Here is a 21,424-nt window from a genome sequence, read left to right as displayed (position 1 = left end):
GTGTGTGTGTGTGTGTGTGTGTGTGTGTGTGTGTGTGTGTGTGTGTGTGTGTGTGTGTGTGTGTGTGTGTGTGTGTGTGTGTGTGTGTGTGTGTGTGTGTGTGTGTGTGTGTGTGTGTGTGTGTGTGTGTGTGTGTGTGTGTGTGTGTGTGTGTGTGTGCGTGCGTGCGTGCGTGCGCACACGCATCTTCATAGGCATTTCAAGCTGGCCTAATGGGTTCAGTTATTCCTGGTAACACCTCGTACTATACTTGTGTTCTCAGTGTATTCTTGGTCTTTTAGCCCCTACAAGACGGCCGCATCTTTCACCATTTCACCATTGCAATTATATATATATATATATATATACACTGTATACCATTACCATTATTTGTATAGACATAAATGTTTGGCATACTACGTACAGTTCAAAATTACTACACTGTAAAATACTAATTTATCCATTTGTACCTCTGAGATTGTACAAAATAATGTAACTGTAATTGTACAAATGTACCCTCACTGGTCCATTTGGTTACATTCATGCAGATGTTTATTTAAAATGTGTGCACTGCAGTCTGTAACTCTGTATATAGGCGTTTCATATATAGTGCCAGAGAATATAAAATACAAGAAACACGTTTCATAATTTTTATGATATGTTGAGAAAAGCCAACATTCCATTTTTATTTTTCATTTTCAATCTTGAAATGCTCCCACCGTCCAACGATGAACATTAGTGTCTTTTACATACATAAGTCATGTCAAAAAAACCAAAGAAGGGCTGGCGTCCACCATACTGGCACAAACATGCCCGTCTCTACAACGGCACACAATCCTCCCCTGTGTGTGTGTTTTTTTTTTTGTTTTTTTTTTTACATTTTTCATAAAACCATCATCAGCAAAACCACAAACATTACTGATTAATACACATTGTAAAAAAAGGGGAAGGGGAGGAATGAGGCAAACATCACGTTCAATAGGAGAAAGACATGGCGGCACGCTGTGAAATCATCCAGTGTTCATTTACAACTGGATAAATCAACACTGAGGACTTTACGGCCTGCAGAGGAAGGAACAGAGCAACACTCGAACCAAATAATAAGATATATAAAAAAGCAATTAAATCAACGGTACAGTGTTCAAGGGGGAAGTGGGGCGAGGGGACTTTACATTTATACACAAGTGCCAAAAGAAAAAGCCGGACATGGTACATGGACTCTTATTTTAAATTTAGGATCCAAGTGCAGAAATTTTGAACTGCCCAAATATGAGCACACGAGAGGAACAGGGGAATCGATTTCCCCCGCATTAAGTAACAGAGGCACGCAGGAAGCAAAGGGAAATCCCCGTTTTCATTAACTTAAGAGATTGTCTGTGTTTCTTTTAATAACTCGATTACAAAAACTCAGACCGTGGCTCTGATCGGAGTTTCAGAGGTTTTAGGTAGTACATTTAGCTATTATTTTTCTCACTGATCCGATTATGTCATATCCGAGGTTTTAATAAAAGTCTCGAGGGTCCATGTGGTCAGTCGATGCCTTGGTCAGACCACAAGGCATTTCATATCAAAACGTAATCGGAGAGGGGGGAGAGGAAGTGAGGCTGTCCACCTCTCTGATGGAGGAGGGCTCAGTGCATTGTAGTGTGTTTACATCAGAAACGTGCCTCGGGTTCCTGAAACCTTGGGCTTCCCACACCCTTAAAGTTCTACAGCCCAGTCGGGGATTTCATTAATAACTGTACATGTATTGTAAAGGTCTGTACACATTATGTAGTGTAGTAACTGTATGTATTGTAAAGCAGTGGTTCCCAAACTTTGGTCTCCCAAAAATGACACTCTTTAGCCTGCGGACCCCCCATTTGAAAATATATACCAGGGACCCCCATAAGAGAAGGTTCTAGCAGTGATTTTCAACCATTTGAAAATGACCCCCATAGGTTTGACCTGAATTAGGCTACGGTCCCTCATTTAATGGCATTTCTATCTGGGATCCCCAATTTATATTGTAAAATCAATGTTAATTTAACTTTTGAGAGTGTACAAATGGAACCAAATGGACTCTCAGAGTTACAGACCCATACGGGTCCATTTAGTTCCAAACTATCATTTAGCTGGGGACCCCCTGGAACTCTGCAGGGGCTCCCCGGACCCCACTTTGGGAACCACTGGTTTAGTAACTGTATTGTAAAGGTCTGTACACATTCGCAGTCTATGTTCCTGCGGGCTTTTCTGCAGTGACGGGCGTTATCGAGAACAGGGGAATAAATACATTGGGCCAGTGACTAGGAAGGATAACAGCGACGAAGACAGGATATGATTCATAATAAAGCTCAAATTGACTTATAGGCTTGTGGCCTCGCAGCTGGTGAATGCTGTTCCACCGAGAAATAAACATTTAAAGGCTGGTTTAGTTAAGTAATTGAAAACGTACAAAAAAAATGTATAGGCGCCTTGCCGATCGATCGGCAAGCGCTTTCCGTTCAGTGCTGTCCGCGTGCTCCGGGGCGCGTCTGCAGTGTTCCTGCAAACACGGCTAATTAAGGAGCAATTAATGTGCGACAATCAAAAGAGAGGCTCGTTTGGAGCAGGCTTTCTTTCTGTCGACAGTAGACATCATGTGGCTGTACAGTAATTGTGATAACGAACGTAGGGGTCCTCGCTCTCCGCGTCCACTCGCTGTCACAGATTTGATGCGTTTTCTTTACGTCTTTCTTTTTTTTCCCTCAAATTTTCTTTGTAAAATATATATTTATATAAGATATGTATTCAATATATCACAGTATAATATACAAACCAAGTGCTTGAAAAATAAAGATGACTGCGGGCTTTTTCGCGAAACAATGGAGATGTTTTTTCTTTTTTAGGGTCACGGTATAGAGGTAGGGTCTGGGAAGAGGGATGGAACTTTGTACTGGTAGTGTCGGTGCTTTTTCTGTCTCTTTGGTCGAGGGATTGATCCCAGTATGTGCATTTGATTCAATTAAGGCAGATAGCCACATGCTTAATTTATAATCCGCCATACAATGGTGTCATGTGCCAAAAATAGCAATTCTAAAAGGTCACAAAGGTGCTGCATTGTGACGAGTTGTGAGCATGATGACCAGCTATGTTTGGCGTGCGACACGACGTATGGTGAAATATAAATCAGGCTATACGTGTGTATTATGTCTACAGCTGGATATGTGTATCCATGCAATAGTGCTGGTAAAGCTCGATAATCATTGATTTACTACATTCTTTTGTTGAAAAAAAAGACAGATAATGCAATGCTGATGTAAGAGTGGTTGTACATTAACGGTAAGAAAGCGGACAGGCAGTTCCATTCCTCCTCTCATTATATAAACAAAAGTGCATCTGTAAGTACAGAGAGGATGTAAAAAATGATGTAACCTGTACAGTATATATACAAATATGGTACAGTCGCCCCCAAGACATCCAGGCCCTGTTTGGTGACGTGAGCAGTAAGTCCAGTTTTCTGGTCCCAAGGGCATTGGGAGAGGGTGAGGTGAAGTGAGGCATGTGTGTGTGTGTGTGTGTGTGTGTGTGTGTGTGTGTGTGTGTGTGTGTGTGTGTGTGAAGGGCAATGATGGAGCGGGTGGGTTGGGTGGAGGGTGAGACAGTGTCTTTTCTTTATCCTGGAGCGCCAGAGGCGGCCCCCGGCTATAACGACAAGTCACTCAACAGACAACAGTTAATCTCTTGTTTCGCCGTCCTCCCGACTCCTTCTTGCCACCTTCCTTCCTGGTCTCCTCGGTCGAGGTTGGCTGTTCGCCGAGGCCCGCCGGGCTCGGGCCCTCTCTCCTAAAGTTCTGTTGGAGCGGCAGGGCCAGGTAGGGGTGCTGGGGGAGGGAAGTGAGTGGTGGCAGCAAGGCGGGAGGAGGGGTGGTCGGGGAGTCTTGTCCCGAGCTGTGGCCGCTGCTTCCGCTGGAGTTCATTGCCCTGTGTTTGAGTCTGAGTTTGAGGGGCAACGCTGTGCCCTTTACCTCCCGCTGGGAGGTGGGCTGGTGGATGCCGGACTGCTGCTGGTGGAGGTAGCTGCCCACGTCGGAGGAGGACGGGGACTCGTCGTCGTCCGTGGAGGCCTCCTTGTCGGAGATTCGCTGTTCTCCGTCGCTGGACGAGGTGTCTTTGTTGGAGGATGTGGAGTGACCCTGGTAGTAGGACCCACTCCTGGAGTCGCCCTCGTAAGTGAGTACGGGCGGCTCCTCGTCCTGAGCACTGAGGTAGGGGAGATGGATCTGCTGGAGGTGGTGGTACAGGTGGGACTGCGGGGCTCCTTCCGCGTTCTTGCGGAGCAGCTCTGGAGCCAGGCCTGCTGGGGAGCCAAATTGCTGCTGCTGGGTGAGCTGGCCCGCTCGATACGCCTGCCTCTCCCCCGCCTCGCCGCGGCTGTCTTGGAAGTCGTACGGGGGGGAATCTAAGGTCTTTCTCTCCAGCTGCTTCGTCACCTCGGCCAGTGTCTCAGTGGCACTATCACTTTCCCCGGACTGAGCCAGCCGGCTGACCCCTGGGGGGGCGCCACTCTGCTGCATGTCCACATCCTGGGGCCTCGCCAGAGCCTCCACGGGGTAGGATGCGCTGCTGGAGCGGTAAAGGATGACGCTCCTCTGGGCGGCTGGCGGGTGCGGGGCAGACTGGCTTGGGCCGGTGATGGTGCTCACAGCTGACTGCTGCTGGTGGTGAGGATGCTGCTGGTTGTGGTAGACAGAGTCCAGCTCCTGAGGGTGCTGCTGGAGCTGGTGGTGAGGGGTCATGGCGGGCAGACCGCGGTGCATGTTGAACATGATCTGGGGGGTGGTGCCGCTGGCGATGTCCATCTCCAGCCTCTCGCCCTCCTGCTTGATCTCGAAGGCGAGGGTATCTGGGCTGTCCCTGGACGAGCTGTCGGACATGTCGGAGAGCGAGCCCCGCGGCGAGTAATTTGCCAGCTGGCGACTCGACTGCTCTGCCTCGGAGGAGTCGGAGTTCATCATCACCTGGGAGCCGCTGCTGTAGCCGCTGGTGTAGCAGTTATTGTTGGGGGAGAAGGACGTGGAGGAGGCCGAGGAGGCGCCTCCACTCCCCATGCCGCTGCTGATCTGCTGGCTCATCTCCATGTAGGAGGCTGTGCTGATGAGGCCAAAGCGCAGCTTCAGCTGGAGCAGCTCCGTCTTGAGACGCACATTCTCATCGTTCAGCGCCATGACGCGGTTTTCCAGCACCATGTCATTGAGGCGCCGCTTCTCCCGGGAGCGCTTGGCCGCCTCGTTGTTCTTGCGGCGCTTCTCCCAATAGGAGGCGTCCTTCTTCTCGTCAGAGATGAACTCGCGCTTCCGCCTGCAGCTCATGCTGTTCTTGTTGGACTTGCTTGGGCGACGAGTCGCTGGTCCCCCTGGGGAGGGGATAGATTCTTCGTAGTCATCGAAGTCCTCGAGGGTGTTGGCATTTTTGCTCAACATCAGGGCCGAAGTCAGACTTTCCATTCTGACCCGATCTTCCCAAATGAGGCGTGGAAATAGATACAAGGTCAAGGGAGTGGGGAGCAGGGAGCAGTGGAAAACTTGTTGGATTGCTTTCTCTTTATGTTCAGGATCTGGAGAATTTCCTAAGTACCAGGGTCGTTGAAAACCTCACACCGTGCTTGCGTTTCTTTGCGGTTGAAACTCATTGGGTCTCCCTCAGTTTCTCTGCCGTCAGCGGTGAGATGAAAGCCTGCGGAGACAAAGAGAGGAGGAAAATCAGATCAGTTAATCCATGTGGACTGCTGGCATTATGTGCAACGCGGCTGTGAATTATATCTTTTAAAGCCATTGTTTGCTACATCTATTCCTGTTTTTTTTTAGGGGGGTTTTAAAAAAGAAAAAATCCCACACCAATGAAATATGCAACCAGTAAAACATGCTGAAATCTCAGCAGTGCTGCTCCATTGTTTTGGAATGTCTGGCTTTGAGTGCACGAGTCTCCCCTAGCAACCACCAAATCGTCTGCAGACCCTATTAACCGCTGTCTGACCTTTTGACCCCCCTATTGATCTGCGCTGTCTGTGGCCATTGACCCCTGACCTCACGGCTGGAATGTTGATGTTGACTTTAGTGACGTAATGTAGGGGCACTAGGTTCATCCCAAAGCAGAGAGGGGGCTGTGCTTTGAGAAGCAACTTTTTAAAAGTAGTCTACCTCTTGTTGCTGTCGTTGTGGGAACTGGGAAAACCTTGTATCACACCCCGTAAAATAATTCCCTGTACAAGAATGTTTCACAGTAGTAGTAAAAATAGCCAATCTACAAGCTCACTTATTTATTTTTGTCTGTTTATTTTATATTCTTTTTATAAATATTTGAAAAGTATCAACAAGAACTTGTTAATAAATAATAGTAACTTGTTCCAACACAGGTTTTTTGCCCTTCCTGTAAAACAAATTCCTCCCGATAGCGACGTTTTGTTTTTATAAGCTGTAAAAATATGTGACCTCACACTTTTTGTGATGGCTTAAAGGCAGCTGTAGAAGAAGGCTGTACTAATTATGTCTGCATGTCTTGCGGCTGACTGGATTAAACAAAAATGATTCTGTAACACCCCCAAAATTGTGTCACTGGGGCTGCCAAAAAAATAAAAATAAAATCACACTGTTTAAGTTTTCACTCCCAACTCGAAGCCAGGTTTAAGGTGTCTATGGTTCCCTTTATTCCATTCGTTTTAAATTCTAGGTCACTGGAAAATATTCAATAACAGCCTGCAGGAGCAACCAAGGACTCGACTCGCTGGAAATAGCTCCTTGCCAAAACAATTCCCATACGCCAAGCCAATGATGCATAACGACAAGTGATAAGTCGGAGACAAAGCCATGGCCACAGATAAAGTGTCTGAGACCGGGGGTAGGAGATTTGGAGGTTTGGGGGCAGCTGGGAGGTAGGCCGCTGATAAATATAGGTCAAGGGCCTCTGGGAGGAAGAGGGTGGGGTGTGGGGGGGTCAGGGGAGGGGAGGCACGGCAGTGGAGTAGCAGACTTTACTAAACCACCAGGGTGGTCAGATGGTCTTATGGCTGTTGCAGTCGGCCGGCTTAAAACACAACAGGGGGCGACGAGATGAACAGGTGTGCCTCTAAACCAGACTGTTGGAACGACATGTGGCGAAATGCCGATGGTTTTAACAGACGAGTTATCCCCTAAACCTCAACTTGCTTAGTAAAACATTGTTATTGTTATTACACCTGGTTTTCTTTTATTAGGCTGATGAAATACTGGAGAACATTTCTATTTCTCAATGCACACAGAAAGAATGGCTACTGCTACTATTTGCAGGGAAGAGTTATAGAGTGAAATAAGGAGCAGACCAAGTACAGAGTCCTGGGGACCATGCAGCAAGTATAGTGTTTAAGTGGTGAAAGGCTTTTACCACTGAAGCTGCACTTATATATTGTGGTACAGTGTGTGTTTTTATATTTACTACATGTGTTTTAAGTTTTTATAATTACTGCAGCACAAATTGCCCATCTCGGCAGAAACAAACTTGAACTTGAACATGAACTTGAGCCTTCCATCAATGTCTGATGGCAGCTGCAGTAAAAAGTAGGTTACTCAACATCTACATTCCTGAAGGCAACTGCTTGTTGCATTTGAATGTAAGGCAGGTTGTTTACAAGACTAGGCCCAACTCCTCTGTTCATCTTAGGTAGCGTCATGTAAGCCCCAAACAACGTTGAAGTTGTAGCAATTGGCCAAGTTTCTATTCTATTGAACATCGGGGAAATGTTCTTGTAAAACTACAAGCTATTTTCACTGATTTTGATCATCTTTGACAATCTTTCGCCCATGACATGCCCAAAATGGGGGCGCCAGGTATCAAAGTGGTTATAAGGTAATTCCTGTGAGCCTCCTGGGCATGAGGAGAGGGGGAGAGTTGAAGAGAATTAGCGTACAGACTTTCTCCCAACCCAGCCTGTCCCACTGACCCAGAAACCGGGGAGCGCGGCTGCACTTGATAAACACAAGCCCTGTCGCCTACACTGCAATGTCTGGAATATAGGTCAGTGGAGGTATACAGAGGAAGAGAGAGAGGGCGGGGGGGGGGGGGGGGGGGGTACAGAATTACAGTAGAGAGGAATGGAAACAAAGAGATGTATAGGAATCAATGAAGGAGAGATGAAACAAAGAAAGGAAAGAGAGAGGAGTGATGACGGCTGAGTTGGTGATGGGGGTGGGGGTGACGGCTATGGTAGTGTGCCAGTACAAAGAACATGTCACCCATGGCAACAACACATACATGGGGGGAAAAAAGCAGATGGAGGCAGCCAATCATATCTGACATTCCGCCTCTCTTCGTTTTCCACCAGCCAACTGACTGATGGCCACTGGCTGGCAGGCAGGCAGGCAGAGGCATTTTATAACAAAAGAAGGGCAACTGACATCACTGAACGCACTTTAAGCCACATGGCACTTTAAGCCAGCTAGGCTGAATGAGATTCTTGTGTTAAATTGCCCCCAATGTTCTACTGTAAGTCTCCCTCTCTCCCTGTCTGACTCCCCCCCCCCCCCCCCCACCTCTCTCTCTTTCTCTCGCCCCCGACCCCACCAACCGACGTCACACTCCATTCCTCCTCTCTCATCAAACACATCCTGATAATAGACCCTGTGTGCGTCATCCGCAATCACATGGTGCGTGTGCTGCGCCCTGTGGGTTAATTACACCGACCAGCATCGTTAAGATCCTATTCTCTGTTACGAGGCTGCATGCGCCGTGCTGATCACATGGACGCCAGCATCCTTATATTCTGGCCAATGTCATAATAGGCCAACCTTTTGCGAAAATAGGTGCAAAAATGCCAGATTACGTTGGGAGCTTGGAGATCAGAGGGGTAAAAAGGGGATAACAGGAGGGGGGGGGCAAGCACAGACCCCTGGGGGACTCCGCTCAACAATATAGGATTTAAGTGGTTCAAAGGTCAGATTTGTGGGAAAGTCACACAGTCTGCTTGCTTAAATTGTCCAAAAATAGACCCATTCTTTCAGCCAAGTCAAATAACTTCTCTACTTTTCCGAGCAAAATTGTGTAATCCCACTGGTGACCAATCACTCTTGTACGCTCCACCTGTCGTCGGCCACTCTCTGTGACAGCACTGGAAAATAATCCGGAGAGTTGCGGACACTTTCCAAACCTGCAGGAGAGCGGAACGTGGCATTTACGGCGCAATGAGCGGTGGCTCTTTTGTAAGTTTCACGGAGCAGAGTTCAACCGCCCCCCCACCCCACCCCGCCTGCCTGCTGCACGTGTCCCAGACGAGGGCTGTAGGAAGTGGGGTCTAAAATCTAAGTGAAGCAGCCGGGGAGAAGGATGGGAGGGGGTACGGGGGTCAGCGGGTGCACTGTTTCAGAGAGAGGGGGTAAGATGAAATGCGATGGAACCATTACTGTTGTTGGCTTTGAACCCTCCCTCCTCCCCCCAGCAGGTAGGAATGCAATGGCACCATTGCATGGGGGTGAGGGGTGGGGAGGGGTCAACTTATCAGTGTTGTTGGGTCGGATCTACTTTGTGGATTCCAAGTCCGGAGTTGAGTTTATCTTACCAAGAAAGAGAAGTGGGGCAGGGGGAGGGGGGCGGGGGTCCTAAGCCAGGAAAGGCAGGCTGCAAGTGAGGCGGGGCCCTATCAGTCCTTGTTACACACACACACACACACAGACTGTATCAACCACTCGCTCTTAAAAAAACCCAAAAAAAGGGAGAGAGAAAAAAAGCGGGTCCATGTGTTTCCCTGGTCACATGTGCTCCGCTGGCCTACTAAACGCTGTAATTGGCCTCTCCCCCGGCCGTCTCCAGACCGCAGCACAATAACAAAGCACGGCCCTCGTCTTTTATCGTCTTACGTGTGCCAGGAAAACCCGGAGAGAGTCGAGAGGGGCCAGCAAAGTGGGACAGGATGGGAAATAACTTACTGTCTGTATACTACTGTACCACTGATCAGGAATGCACTAAATCCTGGCTGGTTTGGCTGTGAGCATGTGCAACATGTAACCAAATGGACCCGCATTTGCACATGCTATACCAGTTATAAATGGATGAATTAACACATTTGTATACTCTCATGTTGAAAGCAACAATGTGTTTTAGACTATCCGTTATATGTGTAAGGCAACAACTGTACAAAACCTTTTAAAAGCAAACTTTGGAGTTGACATGCAGTGCAGTGGACGGACGGTATGTTGAAGTGACAAACCACAAATGAACAGGATTAGCACATTTGAAATCCAGTCCAGTGATGCAATCATCTACAGTATATAAAATCAAAGTAAAAAGGGTTGTGGCATAAAAGCTATAATATGCTATTGCGAAGGCATTCAATTGAAATGCATGTTTGTCCTATTCTGTTTTGGAGAAATCTTGATGGTGTATAGCCTATATCTATTTCTGCATGGCCTGGTTCATTCCTTGTGTTATTATGGCGGGGCGGAGGATTTATTTTGGTGGTTGGCTTTTATATCTATCGTCTTTCTAGTCAGCAGCGGCGGTATCCCCCCGCCCTCCCTCCCTCCCTCCGGGGAGGGCTGGGGTGACCTACATTTAGAGTTGCCAGTGAATGCGCCAACCCAACTGGCACGGCACCGCTGCACACTACAGCACACACACACACACACACACACACACACACACACACACACACACACTAGGCTACTAGTCTATGGGGTTTCCGCTGGTTGCGTAATCTCCTTTCTAATCCCTTTTAATTGTTTGATTTGTTTTATTATGCAACCTGCGTAACCTCGACAATGTTTTGCGTAAGAAGGTTTCCTTCTCTGGCACAAATGAAGAGATATTAACGCCCGGATAATTGTTTCTACTCGGTGCTGTATGTGTAACCCCCTCCCAAAAAAGAAATAAACAAACAAAAACACCAGTTCACATTAGGCTATGTGTCAGGTGAAAACAGTGTAACGGAAAGAAGACTATTTATCTGTGATTGAGTGCATGTAACCTGGCATGCATGTGACGCACGTTACGCATGCCATTGCTGGAGAACAAATGCTGCAAGGAAAGGGGGGGGGGGGTGGCGGGTGGGGGGAGAGCATGCTTGCAGAGCAATATCAGCCACAAAGAAAAAGCCGGTGCGTAAAATAAGCCTACCCAAGTATTGTGTTTCAAATCAAGGGGATCGCCAATGCGCGCAAAGAATATGTCGACACTGCACAAAATGTTAATTTAGGATCTGAGAATTGTATTTTTTCTTCAGAGTGTGTGTAAATGTCTCTAGACTGTACATATGCACACATGTAGCCTATGAGTGTCAGTCAGAGTTGCATGAACACCCAGGATTTTACAGTGAAGTCATAGAACAGATAATAGGCTATACTTTGCTAGCCTCTTAAGCGTGGCGATCCTTTGTTGCACAGTGTGACAAATCGCTCCGATGCATATTTAATCGGATCCTCGAGGCAAGTCATCCAAGGCAACCGCACGACTCCCCGCCAAGCCACGCCGGCGATAATCAAATGCTTCCAAACAGTCAAGAACAACGTCTCTACAGGAATATGTCTTCTGTCTGAACAACGTCTCTACAGGAATATGTTTTCTGTCTGAAGAACAACGTCTCTACAGGAATATGTTTTCTGTCTGAAGCAACAAAAAAAAGGTCTATTTCTGGTCCATCCAACGGTTATCCGACACAACATTATCTGACATTTGACCTGATGAAATAAATGCCTTTAGGCTATACTCTACTCACTATCCTCACCTTTGGTCAAGATTGAAGCTTCTAAATATCATTCTTCGTCTTAGACACGTAAAGTGGGTTACTGGTGTCTCTGTCTGCTCCTGTAGGCCTATGTAAGTGTATGTATATGTGTATGTGTGTGTGACAGGAAAGGGTTAAAGCCCTACAACCGCGTTAACCTTTACAAAGAACTGCTAGGCCTACATGTGAGGGAGAGAAGTGTGTCCCATTTACAATCTTCAACATGCTATTATTATTATTATTATTATTATTATTACAATATTATAATATTATTATCCTATATCATCAGTTGTATTGTAAGATCTGAATGCTAATGCATTATGCAACTCTGAGAGAGCAAATATTAAGTTTACATTCATATACTCAGTTACAAATGGAAATTATTATTATTATTATTATTATTATTCCTGAATGCTAATGATTATGATCCCAATTTGGTGGTTATTTTCTATTCAGGACACTTATCAGCAATCAGCAAGGCTGAACATTTTCAAAGATAATTTCATGTAGCCTAATATAATATAATTTGACCCCCCCCCCCCCCCCCCCCAATAAAAAAAGAAATACAAATACAAAAAGTCAAATTAAAAAATCAATAAAAAGAAAAATCAAAAGGCTGTGATACCAAATTACATCTTCTCTGAAGGAATTCCACCATGCGCCCCCCCGTCACCGACAAATGCCCCCACGACCCCCCTAACCCCCCCCCCCCCACCACCACCACCCCAGCCGGCAGAGGCAAGCAGCCTCGCCTTGACATTGAGAAAACGGCACACGAAGGAAAGATCACAGCACCAGCGATCGCATAAACAAAAAACACACCAAAACAAAGCCAGTCCCACCATCTCTACTCACATTATAAATGTAACACCAGTCATCAACAAACATATCCAGAGCCTAACAATGTAATTGTATTAAATAATAACAACATCCAATAAATACATTTTAGTACCTGTGGCCATGAGTAAAATCATGTAATTCAGTAAATCAGGCAATAAATCTAATAATTATAACAAAAGCTTACCGTCAATTGCGTCAAACGACTAATACGAATCCATAGAGAGCAAGGTGGCAGCGTGGTGGAGAGCAGCCTACTACGGTAGAGTGATGCTGTAGTGTGTTCAGCGTGTTAGAGCAGGTAGCTATGAGAACACCATACACTGTGTCGCTTCATTTCAATGTGGGAGCACTCCTCTGTTATGCTGCTGATCCACTTCTCTCTCTCTCCCTCCCTCCCTCCCTCCTTTCTCTCTCTCCCTCCCTCCTTTCTCTCTCTCTCTCCCTCCCTCCCTCCCTCTTTTTCTCTCTCTCCCACCTCCCTCTCCCTCTCTCCCTCTCTCTCTCTATCTCTCGCTCCCTCCCTCCCTCCCTCCTTTCTCTCTCTCTCTCCCCCCTCCTCTCTCTTTCCCTCCCTCTCTCTCTCTCTCTCTTTCCCTCCCTCTCTCTCTCTCTCTCTCTCTCTCTCTCTCTCTCTCTCTCTCCTATCCCCCTCTCTCTCCCTCTCCTAACCCCCCCACCCCCCTCCCTCTCTCTCTCTCTCTCTCTCTCTCTCTCTCTCTCTCTCTGCCCCCTCCCTCTCCCTCTCTCGGTGTCGCAAAATGTATGTTAGTAGGTCAGTCGTTGCATAACACGACGCTTTGGGTGCCTAGTCACGTTTTTTGTTTCTCCTCTGTGCGCCTGGACTCCTCCCTCTCCGCTCCAATCCTGTTGGTAGGGGGCGTGGAGGGGAGGGGCCAGAGTCTGACTTTAAACTCACATGTAGGCCGAAGATCAAATCCATAATGAGGTTACAACATAGGAGGAGAAAATAACATGCTGTTGACATATAGAAACCCGCCTTAGAGGTGCTGCCTGCCTGCAAAGTGATATTTTTGGGTTAAAACAACTGTATTTTTCTGTGTGAAAAAAGTTAAAGCTCAATATTTTGTTAAGCATTCTCTTCTCTCCATATATTGCTATTTTGTTTTAATGATGCCACATGATGATGCTTCCACATCTCCAGCTGTTTGAGGTGCATGGGTTAAAAATGCCATTGAATCTGGAAAGATTCGAGCCATTTATCGGCTTGTATTCCAGTTCCCTTTTTGTCTGCTCATTAATGTGTGCCATCATCACTTCCAATTTCACTTGATTATCCTGTATCCTATCTGAGTCCGGATGAAATCGGTATCCAACTAAACCCTGAACAAACCATAGCAACGATTGCTATAGGAATATATATACTGTACAATAGAAATGAAAATATAGTCCTAGGCCTACAGTATATATCCTGCAGCACCTTTTAAGGCCACTGCAGATGTGCTAGTTTTTCTTAAATTAATGAGAGTTAGATAGATCCATGAGTCCATTTGGTTACATTTTGTTACATTTAATAAACATGAAGGACTTTTATAACGACTAACTTTATAGCTTATGGCTGTATTTTCTCATTGTGCGTTGCCATTGGTGCCTATGTCTTTTCATGGTGGTTTCATAGGCAGCTTTGTTCCCTAACCTGTAGTGTCCCCCCGTCAGCACGGGCCATGGTTTGTTCCCTAACCTGTAGTGCTCTGAATGCCCTCTAATGTCCCCCCGTCAGCACGGGCCATGGTTTGTTCCCTAACCTGTAGTGCTCTGAATGCCCTCTAATGTCCCCCCGTCAGCACGGGCCATGGTTTGTTCCCTAACCTGTAGTGCTCTGAATGCCCTCTAATGTCCCCCCCGTCAGCACGGGCCATGGTTTGTTCCCTAAACTGTATAGTGCTCTGAATGCCCTCTAATGCCCCCCGTCAGCACGGGCCATGGTTTGTTCCCTAAACTGTATAGTGCTCTGAATGCCCTCTAATGCCCCCCGTCAGCACGGGCCATGGTTTGTTCCCTAAACTGTATAGTGCTCTGAATGCCCTCTAATGCCCCCCGTCAGCACGGGCCATGGTTTCTGCCCATGGAACAAGGTCACTGCACCAAAGATGGCCTGTTTGCCTTTCAAGCCGGCCGGCTGCTCTCCTTATATTGACTGAATGATAAGGATTTTGTAAACACACATGTTCTTATCAAGCCACGGTAGAGTAGATTCAAACGCAGTGACCATAAATATCTGGGACAGCAGCGACCCGGCCGGGACCATTCTTTGGGGGGGAATGTTGAAAGGCGCCACTTGCATTGGTACAGTGGCTCAGGGCTTCAAGGATTTTACTTCACCAGGAGATATTTTTTTAATGGTCTGCTATTTTTAGAATAAGCTAAAATGACACATACTTTCCCGGGTTCAGTATGTTGAGGGCGGTTGACTGAGCACTATATTTACTGCTGAACAGGCCCTTCCTATAGGCCAGTGGTCCGGGGACCACCAGTGGTCCTTGAGGGGGTTCCAGGTTGTCTCCAGCTAAATGATGGCGAGTTGGTAACCAAATGGACCCTTATAGATCTTTAACTCCTGAGAGTGTAAAATGAAAATGGATCCATTTTACGCTCTCAAGAATTATTGTTAAACATCGTCATTAGGCTACTTAATTTACAAGAAGTCTACACTATTAGAGAATGTGGAATTGTTATTTTGATCAACGTTTGTCTGTTATCTATTGTGGTCAAAATCTTATCCAACAACAAAATATTCTTTAGAGAGGCTACATGTCGTCAAATGGTGGTCTGTGGCTCAAATGCAGAATAAATAATGGGCCATGGCATTAAAATTGGGTGAAAAACCACTGCTATAAACGGACCCATCAGATTACGTGACCTCAGCGAGCATCACTTCATGGTGCTTGTGAGACAGGGACCACATGGTGTTCTGTAAACGAGTGGTTCTCAAACGTTTTCATGCCAAGGACACCCAGGTTAATATCTGAAAATGCTCCGTGCCAGGGACCCCAGGGACCCCATGCAAGATTTGCGTTGTTGAACGTTTTAAAAACATTCCACTTTTTTACTTTATTTTGATGATGCATGATGATGTACGATGATAAGAGCGCCCCTCACTTCACACGGGTGTGATTTTTATGTTTATAGCAGATATGCAAGCTCACAACGCACCCCTATGCAACATGTGAGCTTGTAGATCTGCTATTTTCAATTAGCCGTATATATACCGATTAAAGTGGTTGAACTGATGATGTTTTATTAATTAATTTAGCTGGGTGAGCCCCTGAAACCCCCACAGGTAAACCCTGGGGGTCCCCGCCCGGCCCGGCCCGGCCCAACCCAACCCCACTTTGAGAACCACTGCTGTGAACTCACTGGTCTGTTTTAGCAAATCCCCAAAGCAAACATTGAGACACAGAGGCCTTCTCTGCAACTACCACATGGTGTAATTAGAATGCAGATGTCACCAGTTTGAAAACCCCCAGTGAACAGGGATGGAAATATTGTGTCTTAAACGTTTAGAATCTTTATGCTTTGTCGCTGTCGTCGTCTTTGACATGTTGTTGCAAATAAAGAGAAGGCGTCAGCCAGAGCTCAAGTCAGGACAGTTGAGCTCATTTTCTCTGTCAGAAATATAATCCTCTGTGAAATCCAAGAGCGTGGGTTTGAACGAGGTCAACCTGTAGAGAGGACAGTCTGTCTGTCTGTCTGTCTGTCTGTCTGTCTAATAGGGCCAAATGGCAATCAAATACCAGAGTGTGCATCTTTTTTTTCTCCCTCCTTTTTGAGTGGTGCAACCACTCCCTTACGGAGATATGTGTGTATGTGGGTGGGTGGGTGGCTGCCTGGCTGGCTGGGTGGGTGTCTGGGTATGAGCACGAAAACAGCATGGTTGTTTTTCACCACCTGTGCGCAACCTAACGCACACACAAACACACACACGCACATATTAACTGTATATATGATGCTTTCGGGTGTGCCAGTACAGTACAGTAGAGGGACCGCTGACACGGTAACTCTGTCATTTCTCAACTGTTTCGGACGCAGGGCGGCACACCGGCCCCCTGGCTGCGTTCCTGGGGGTCTGGAACTCTCTAATTTGTGCATTAATGACGTTAAACCACCCCCTCTCGTATAATATTGCTTAATTCATTGTCAATGGGAATGTAATGTTTGTGTAGAGACGAAAATCTACACAAATAGCTGACACCCCTCAAAAAGTAGCAGATTTGTAGGATACATGACACTAGACATAAACTCATATTAATCTTCTAAGCAGCCACCAGCTGGGTGAAGCTCTAACTGAATTTCCCCCTCAGGATTAATAAAGGTATACCTGATTATTAATTGATTGATTGATTGAAATTGCAAGTGTAGTGGCTGAGATGGGTGGATTAATCCGATATGATTAATCAGCAATATGATATTCCAAAATCATAATAAAATGAATCGGGAATATTCAATGCTTATTTCAGCGCATCATTAAAAACGTCTTTTCTGTCGGACGTGAGTTGTTGAACGGCTTGTGAATAAATGAGATGCAATAGAATTCCCTCTGCATATGCAACTTTCAGATATACAGTAATACCATGAATCAAAGAAAACTGCTTCAACGAAGATTGATTGTATTATCAAAAGGGGTGTTTATTATATCAATTACTGGTTACAAATGATATGACAACCACATAGCAAATGAGCGAGCACGTCATGAGATTGTTTCCATTTGGGCATGAGCCACAGAGAAACAATTAAATGCGTATTGTTTTATTGCGTTTAGTCAGGCAGGTATACGCGATTCGTTGTTGATATAGCCTACACAGTATATGTGTCAGGCAGTAATCAAGGGCGAATGCGTTCTCTGGTCCCGTCTGATCGAACGCAATACACAACTGAAATAGGTTCGCTTTTAAAACACGTTGCATGAAATAAAGAAAATTAAACACAGCAAGAAAGAGAGAGGAGGAGGAGAGTATACGCCTCGCAAAGAGAGAGAGAGAGAGAGTTGGTGGCTTGGTGGGTTGGCTGTGTCTAAAGATCTCAGTTGTATCATAATCTAATAAAAGGGAGCTCTCTTTACAACTAGACTACATACATTTAAGATCTCTATCAAACCAATGTCGTTTTGAGGCTGGATGTTTTAACGAACAGTCTCCAACCCACCTGGTAGTAGAAACTGCCTTCACCGGTGGTTTCCTCAAGCGTTTCTGTGCAGGAAAAGTTCATTCAGATGCTGCGCGCAAGGATAACTTTACTCTAAGTTTAAAGTATAACAAGTTGACCACTGTCTCAGAGTAAAACTCGCATTAAACTGGACTGCTCTTAAGGTCCCATAATCGCCGTTAGACTAGGCGGTTGTCTAGCGGGCCCGCCCGTGGTGTAAGATGTTGCGATCTGCTCCACAGAGCCATCGCCGTAAGAGAGCGCATAGGCGGCGGTCCTGTTTGGGCCGAGTACATGCGCGTGGGCCTGACAGGGTTGATGCGACCACTTCACAGAGCTTTCGCTAGACAAGAGCGTGGTTATCTTGGTTAGACCCACGTTATATTAAAAAGAGGACTACACACACATCATGGGAGGCGTTTTACTTTGTTCTTCCAAAACTGGTTTAAACCAGCTCTTAAACTGCTAACTTAACGAAACCGTTAACAATTAACAATGGACAGTTTTACGACACACCGGAATCTTCCTGTGTCATTATTCATTCCTATCTCCGTCGACCATCTAGTCACCCTCTCACACTCCTCTGAGTGTAAACACAGATGGGCACACACACACACACACACACACACACACACACACACACACACATCAGAAATGCGTCGTCACAAATCAGTGGTTATAAGATGAAATATGACAGCAAGTAATCATCAGTAAGCATATTACACTTTTCATCAGATGTGCGTGTCTGCTGAATACACATTTATCAGTGGTGCATGTGTGATGTGTATCAAAAGTCCAAACTCGGCGTGCGTGCGCAGTCGCATGTGGCGTCTTCATTTGGGGGTCAGTATTCGGTCACGAAAGTCAACTTTGTGGTCACACCAGATAGCGTGACAATTGTAATAATCCTTGGTCAGGTCTGGGTTTTGTCATAAACCTGCACTCAGCGAGTGGTGGAACAGGGGTCAACATGAGGGCTATGTTTCCCTGTCATTGTCCGGCCCAAATTGCACAATTGTCAATTACCCCCCCCCCCCTTCTCACGCTACACAAGTTTTGCATCTTGGATTGGTGCCCAAATAACAACTTTGGGTACTTACTTAATCCTCTTCGGCCTCGACGATCTGCCTCCATCAGGACCTGTCTTGTGCCTGCCTCGCCCAATGTGAGGTTCATGTCCTTAAGCTCAGCTGGCACGGTTCGAAGCCAGGTGGTTATGGGTCGACCTTAACTCCTTCCTGCTAGGGTCCATCTCAGTGCTACAATTTAGGGCCATCTTTCAGGCTAGACTGCCTATGTTTAAAGTTACCTTTGAACAGCCAGTGCACCGATTGCTGAGTTTCTTGTCATGAAAATCCACTTTAAAACAGTGTAATCGGCTTGTTGTTATTGTTGAAAAAATTCCAAAGTGCCGACCACAACAGACCGGATGGGGCAGCCGCGCGCTGCTAGGCAGCTTTCCCATTGATGACGTCATCAAAACATGTCTCATATCCCATTCTGTCCCATTGCCCATATGAATTGAAACTGATTAAAACATGCATTAAACAATGAAAACATAACTCGGGCAACTCACGAATCGCAGGGAAAGTGTTCTACAATTAATTTACTCGAGCAACTCGTGAATATAAGTGAAAGTGTTAAAGAAACTTGTAGTTCACCCACAAAATTAATACACCCCATGTAGATGTTTTTGAGGAAATTAGATGCTCTGGGGTTATTTGCGACCATAGGTCGCAGTTTACTATGAAAACCTGCATCTCCCGTCAGTCAGTCAGTCAGTCAGTCAGTCACACCTCGCTCCATACTCAATAGTCTAACTCGTGCTTCTTAACTGTGCCGTATTAAGAAGCTCTGTTGTTCTGTTGTGTCAGCCCTTTAGGGCGAAGTCGCTTCTCGCCCTTACTCTCGCTTCTCACATCTTACTGGTAAGTTATCTGTCACAAAGTAATTACGATATTGTAATTAGTAATTAGTGTGTGTGTGTGTGTGTGTGTGTGTGTGTGTGTGTGTGTGTGTGTGTGTGTGTGTGTGTGTGTGTGTGTGTGTGCGCGTGTGTGCGCGCGCACGTTTTCTTTTCTGTCCAGCGTTGGCACTAATCTCTCCAATGAATAGAATAGAATAGTCTCTCCACTCTTACTAGATTATGGTAGATACGACTTAAAAGGAGTATGGTGTGAAAGTTGACCTTGATGAATCTAGCTTGGATGACATTATTCATCTGCATAGTAGGTGTTGCACTGGAGGGGGTCTTTGATGTCAAGTCCCTCAGTAATACACATCAACATGGTGTGTGGTTAATGAGCCACACACACACACACACACACACACACACCATGCACCATGATCAAAGGCTTAGCAAGGCATGTACTGCCTACATTGCCTGAATAAACACAGTGCGAACCCAGGCTTAGGTCATTCTAGCGACAGCATCATCGAGAGCGTCCTGGCAAGCTGCATCGCCGCCTGGTAAGGGAGTTACACCACTCTCGACCGCAAACCAACTCCATTACAATTATTTAGTACTTTCTACTTTCGGTACTTTAAGGTCAAAGGTCATATTTTTTTCTCTTTTTTTGGTTTTGTTTTCTGACCTCATTTGCACCAATAAACTGAACTTTGAACATTCAGTGGAATTTCTGTGGTTTTCTGAATAATTAGGCAGAGATCAAGGAGGCGATTGACAGGAAAAGTCTGCTGGCAAATTGTTAGTTTTTAATTGCAGCTCAAAAGGATTCAGAACACACAGAGACAACGCCATACTTCCATTCAGTGGAAAATCCACTGAATGTTCATAATTCAGGTATTTGGGTGTAATTGAGTCATAAAACCTAAAGGTTTTATAAAAATCAATGAAAATAATATACACTATTATTACAATATTATTACAATATTTGTAATTCCTTCTCCTCTGGGTTGATTTTGTTTTATTTTTATTTATTTATCCGAGTTGATGTTGTCAAGTGGTGTTATGGACAATACAGAGTAATGAGAGCTGTGTAGTTTATCTTTCTGTTGTTTTGAATGATGATGTTTGAATTATCATTAAATAAATCTTAAAAAAAATATATATACAGTATATATATTTGTAATTCCAAAGTATTTCTACTATCTACTTTACAGTATTAGATAGGCTATATACTGATATAATACATTGGGAGAACATGGCGAAACCGATTCCAATGCTTGTTTCAACTCATGACTTAAATGTTCGTTTCTGCAAAAATTGCAAATATCTGATTGTGTGGAGGACTACCTTTTCTTTTTGGATATGATGTGCAGAAAAAGGTAATCTGTACCTTTCACCGGTGTCACACTCTGCGGGAACACAACACAGCGGAACCTCATCTCGGAGCTAATAGTGGAGAGTGAGGTTCCAACCTGAGCTACTATGACACCAAAGCTACACTTCAGCGGAAAAACAAAAACAACCTCCATAAGCTCTCTTAAGTGAATACAGGCAGTCTAGATGCACGCTTCCATCTGGATGTTCAACGCAGCTGGTTCAGATAGTGGACAACCCACAATATTTATAGCTGCATCTCTCTCAGAAATCATTTTGGACGGACCAGAACGTCTCTCTTGCCACTAAAAGTCTCAAAATGGAACCAATGAAAAACATGTTCGAATACTCCAGTGTGCCTCCGGCTTGGCTGTGCGCTCCAATGGGAAGGAAACCCACAGGTTTATCGGGCCGATTCATTGGGGAGGACTATAGCGTGTTCCGCCAAACACGCCACG

At 45.6% G+C, this 21,424-nt stretch overlaps 1 protein-coding gene across 1 annotated transcript; it reads right to left on the bottom strand.

The window, feature by feature from the left end:
• Positions 1–630: 630 nt before the first annotated feature.
• LOC310868425 (uncharacterized protein) lies at positions 631–12,846 on the bottom strand. The gene is made up of 2 exons (XM_083778874.1): positions 12,708–12,846; positions 631–5,673 (listed from the first exon to the last, which is right to left on the bottom strand). The coding sequence occupies exon 2, from the start codon at positions 5,442–5,444 to the stop codon at positions 3,660–3,662; it is 1,785 nt and encodes a 594-aa protein (XP_083635000.1). The 5' UTR covers positions 5,445–5,673; positions 12,708–12,846; the 3' UTR covers positions 631–3,659.
• Positions 12,847–21,424: the final 8,578 nt, after the last annotated feature.

Source organism: Protomyctophum parallelum (assembly GCF_964188405.1).
Source record: "Protomyctophum parallelum genome assembly, chromosome: 13".
Lineage (NCBI taxonomy): Eukaryota > Metazoa > Chordata > Actinopteri > Myctophiformes > Myctophidae > Protomyctophum > Protomyctophum parallelum.
This window is presented reverse-complemented; position numbering and strand designations above follow the sequence as displayed.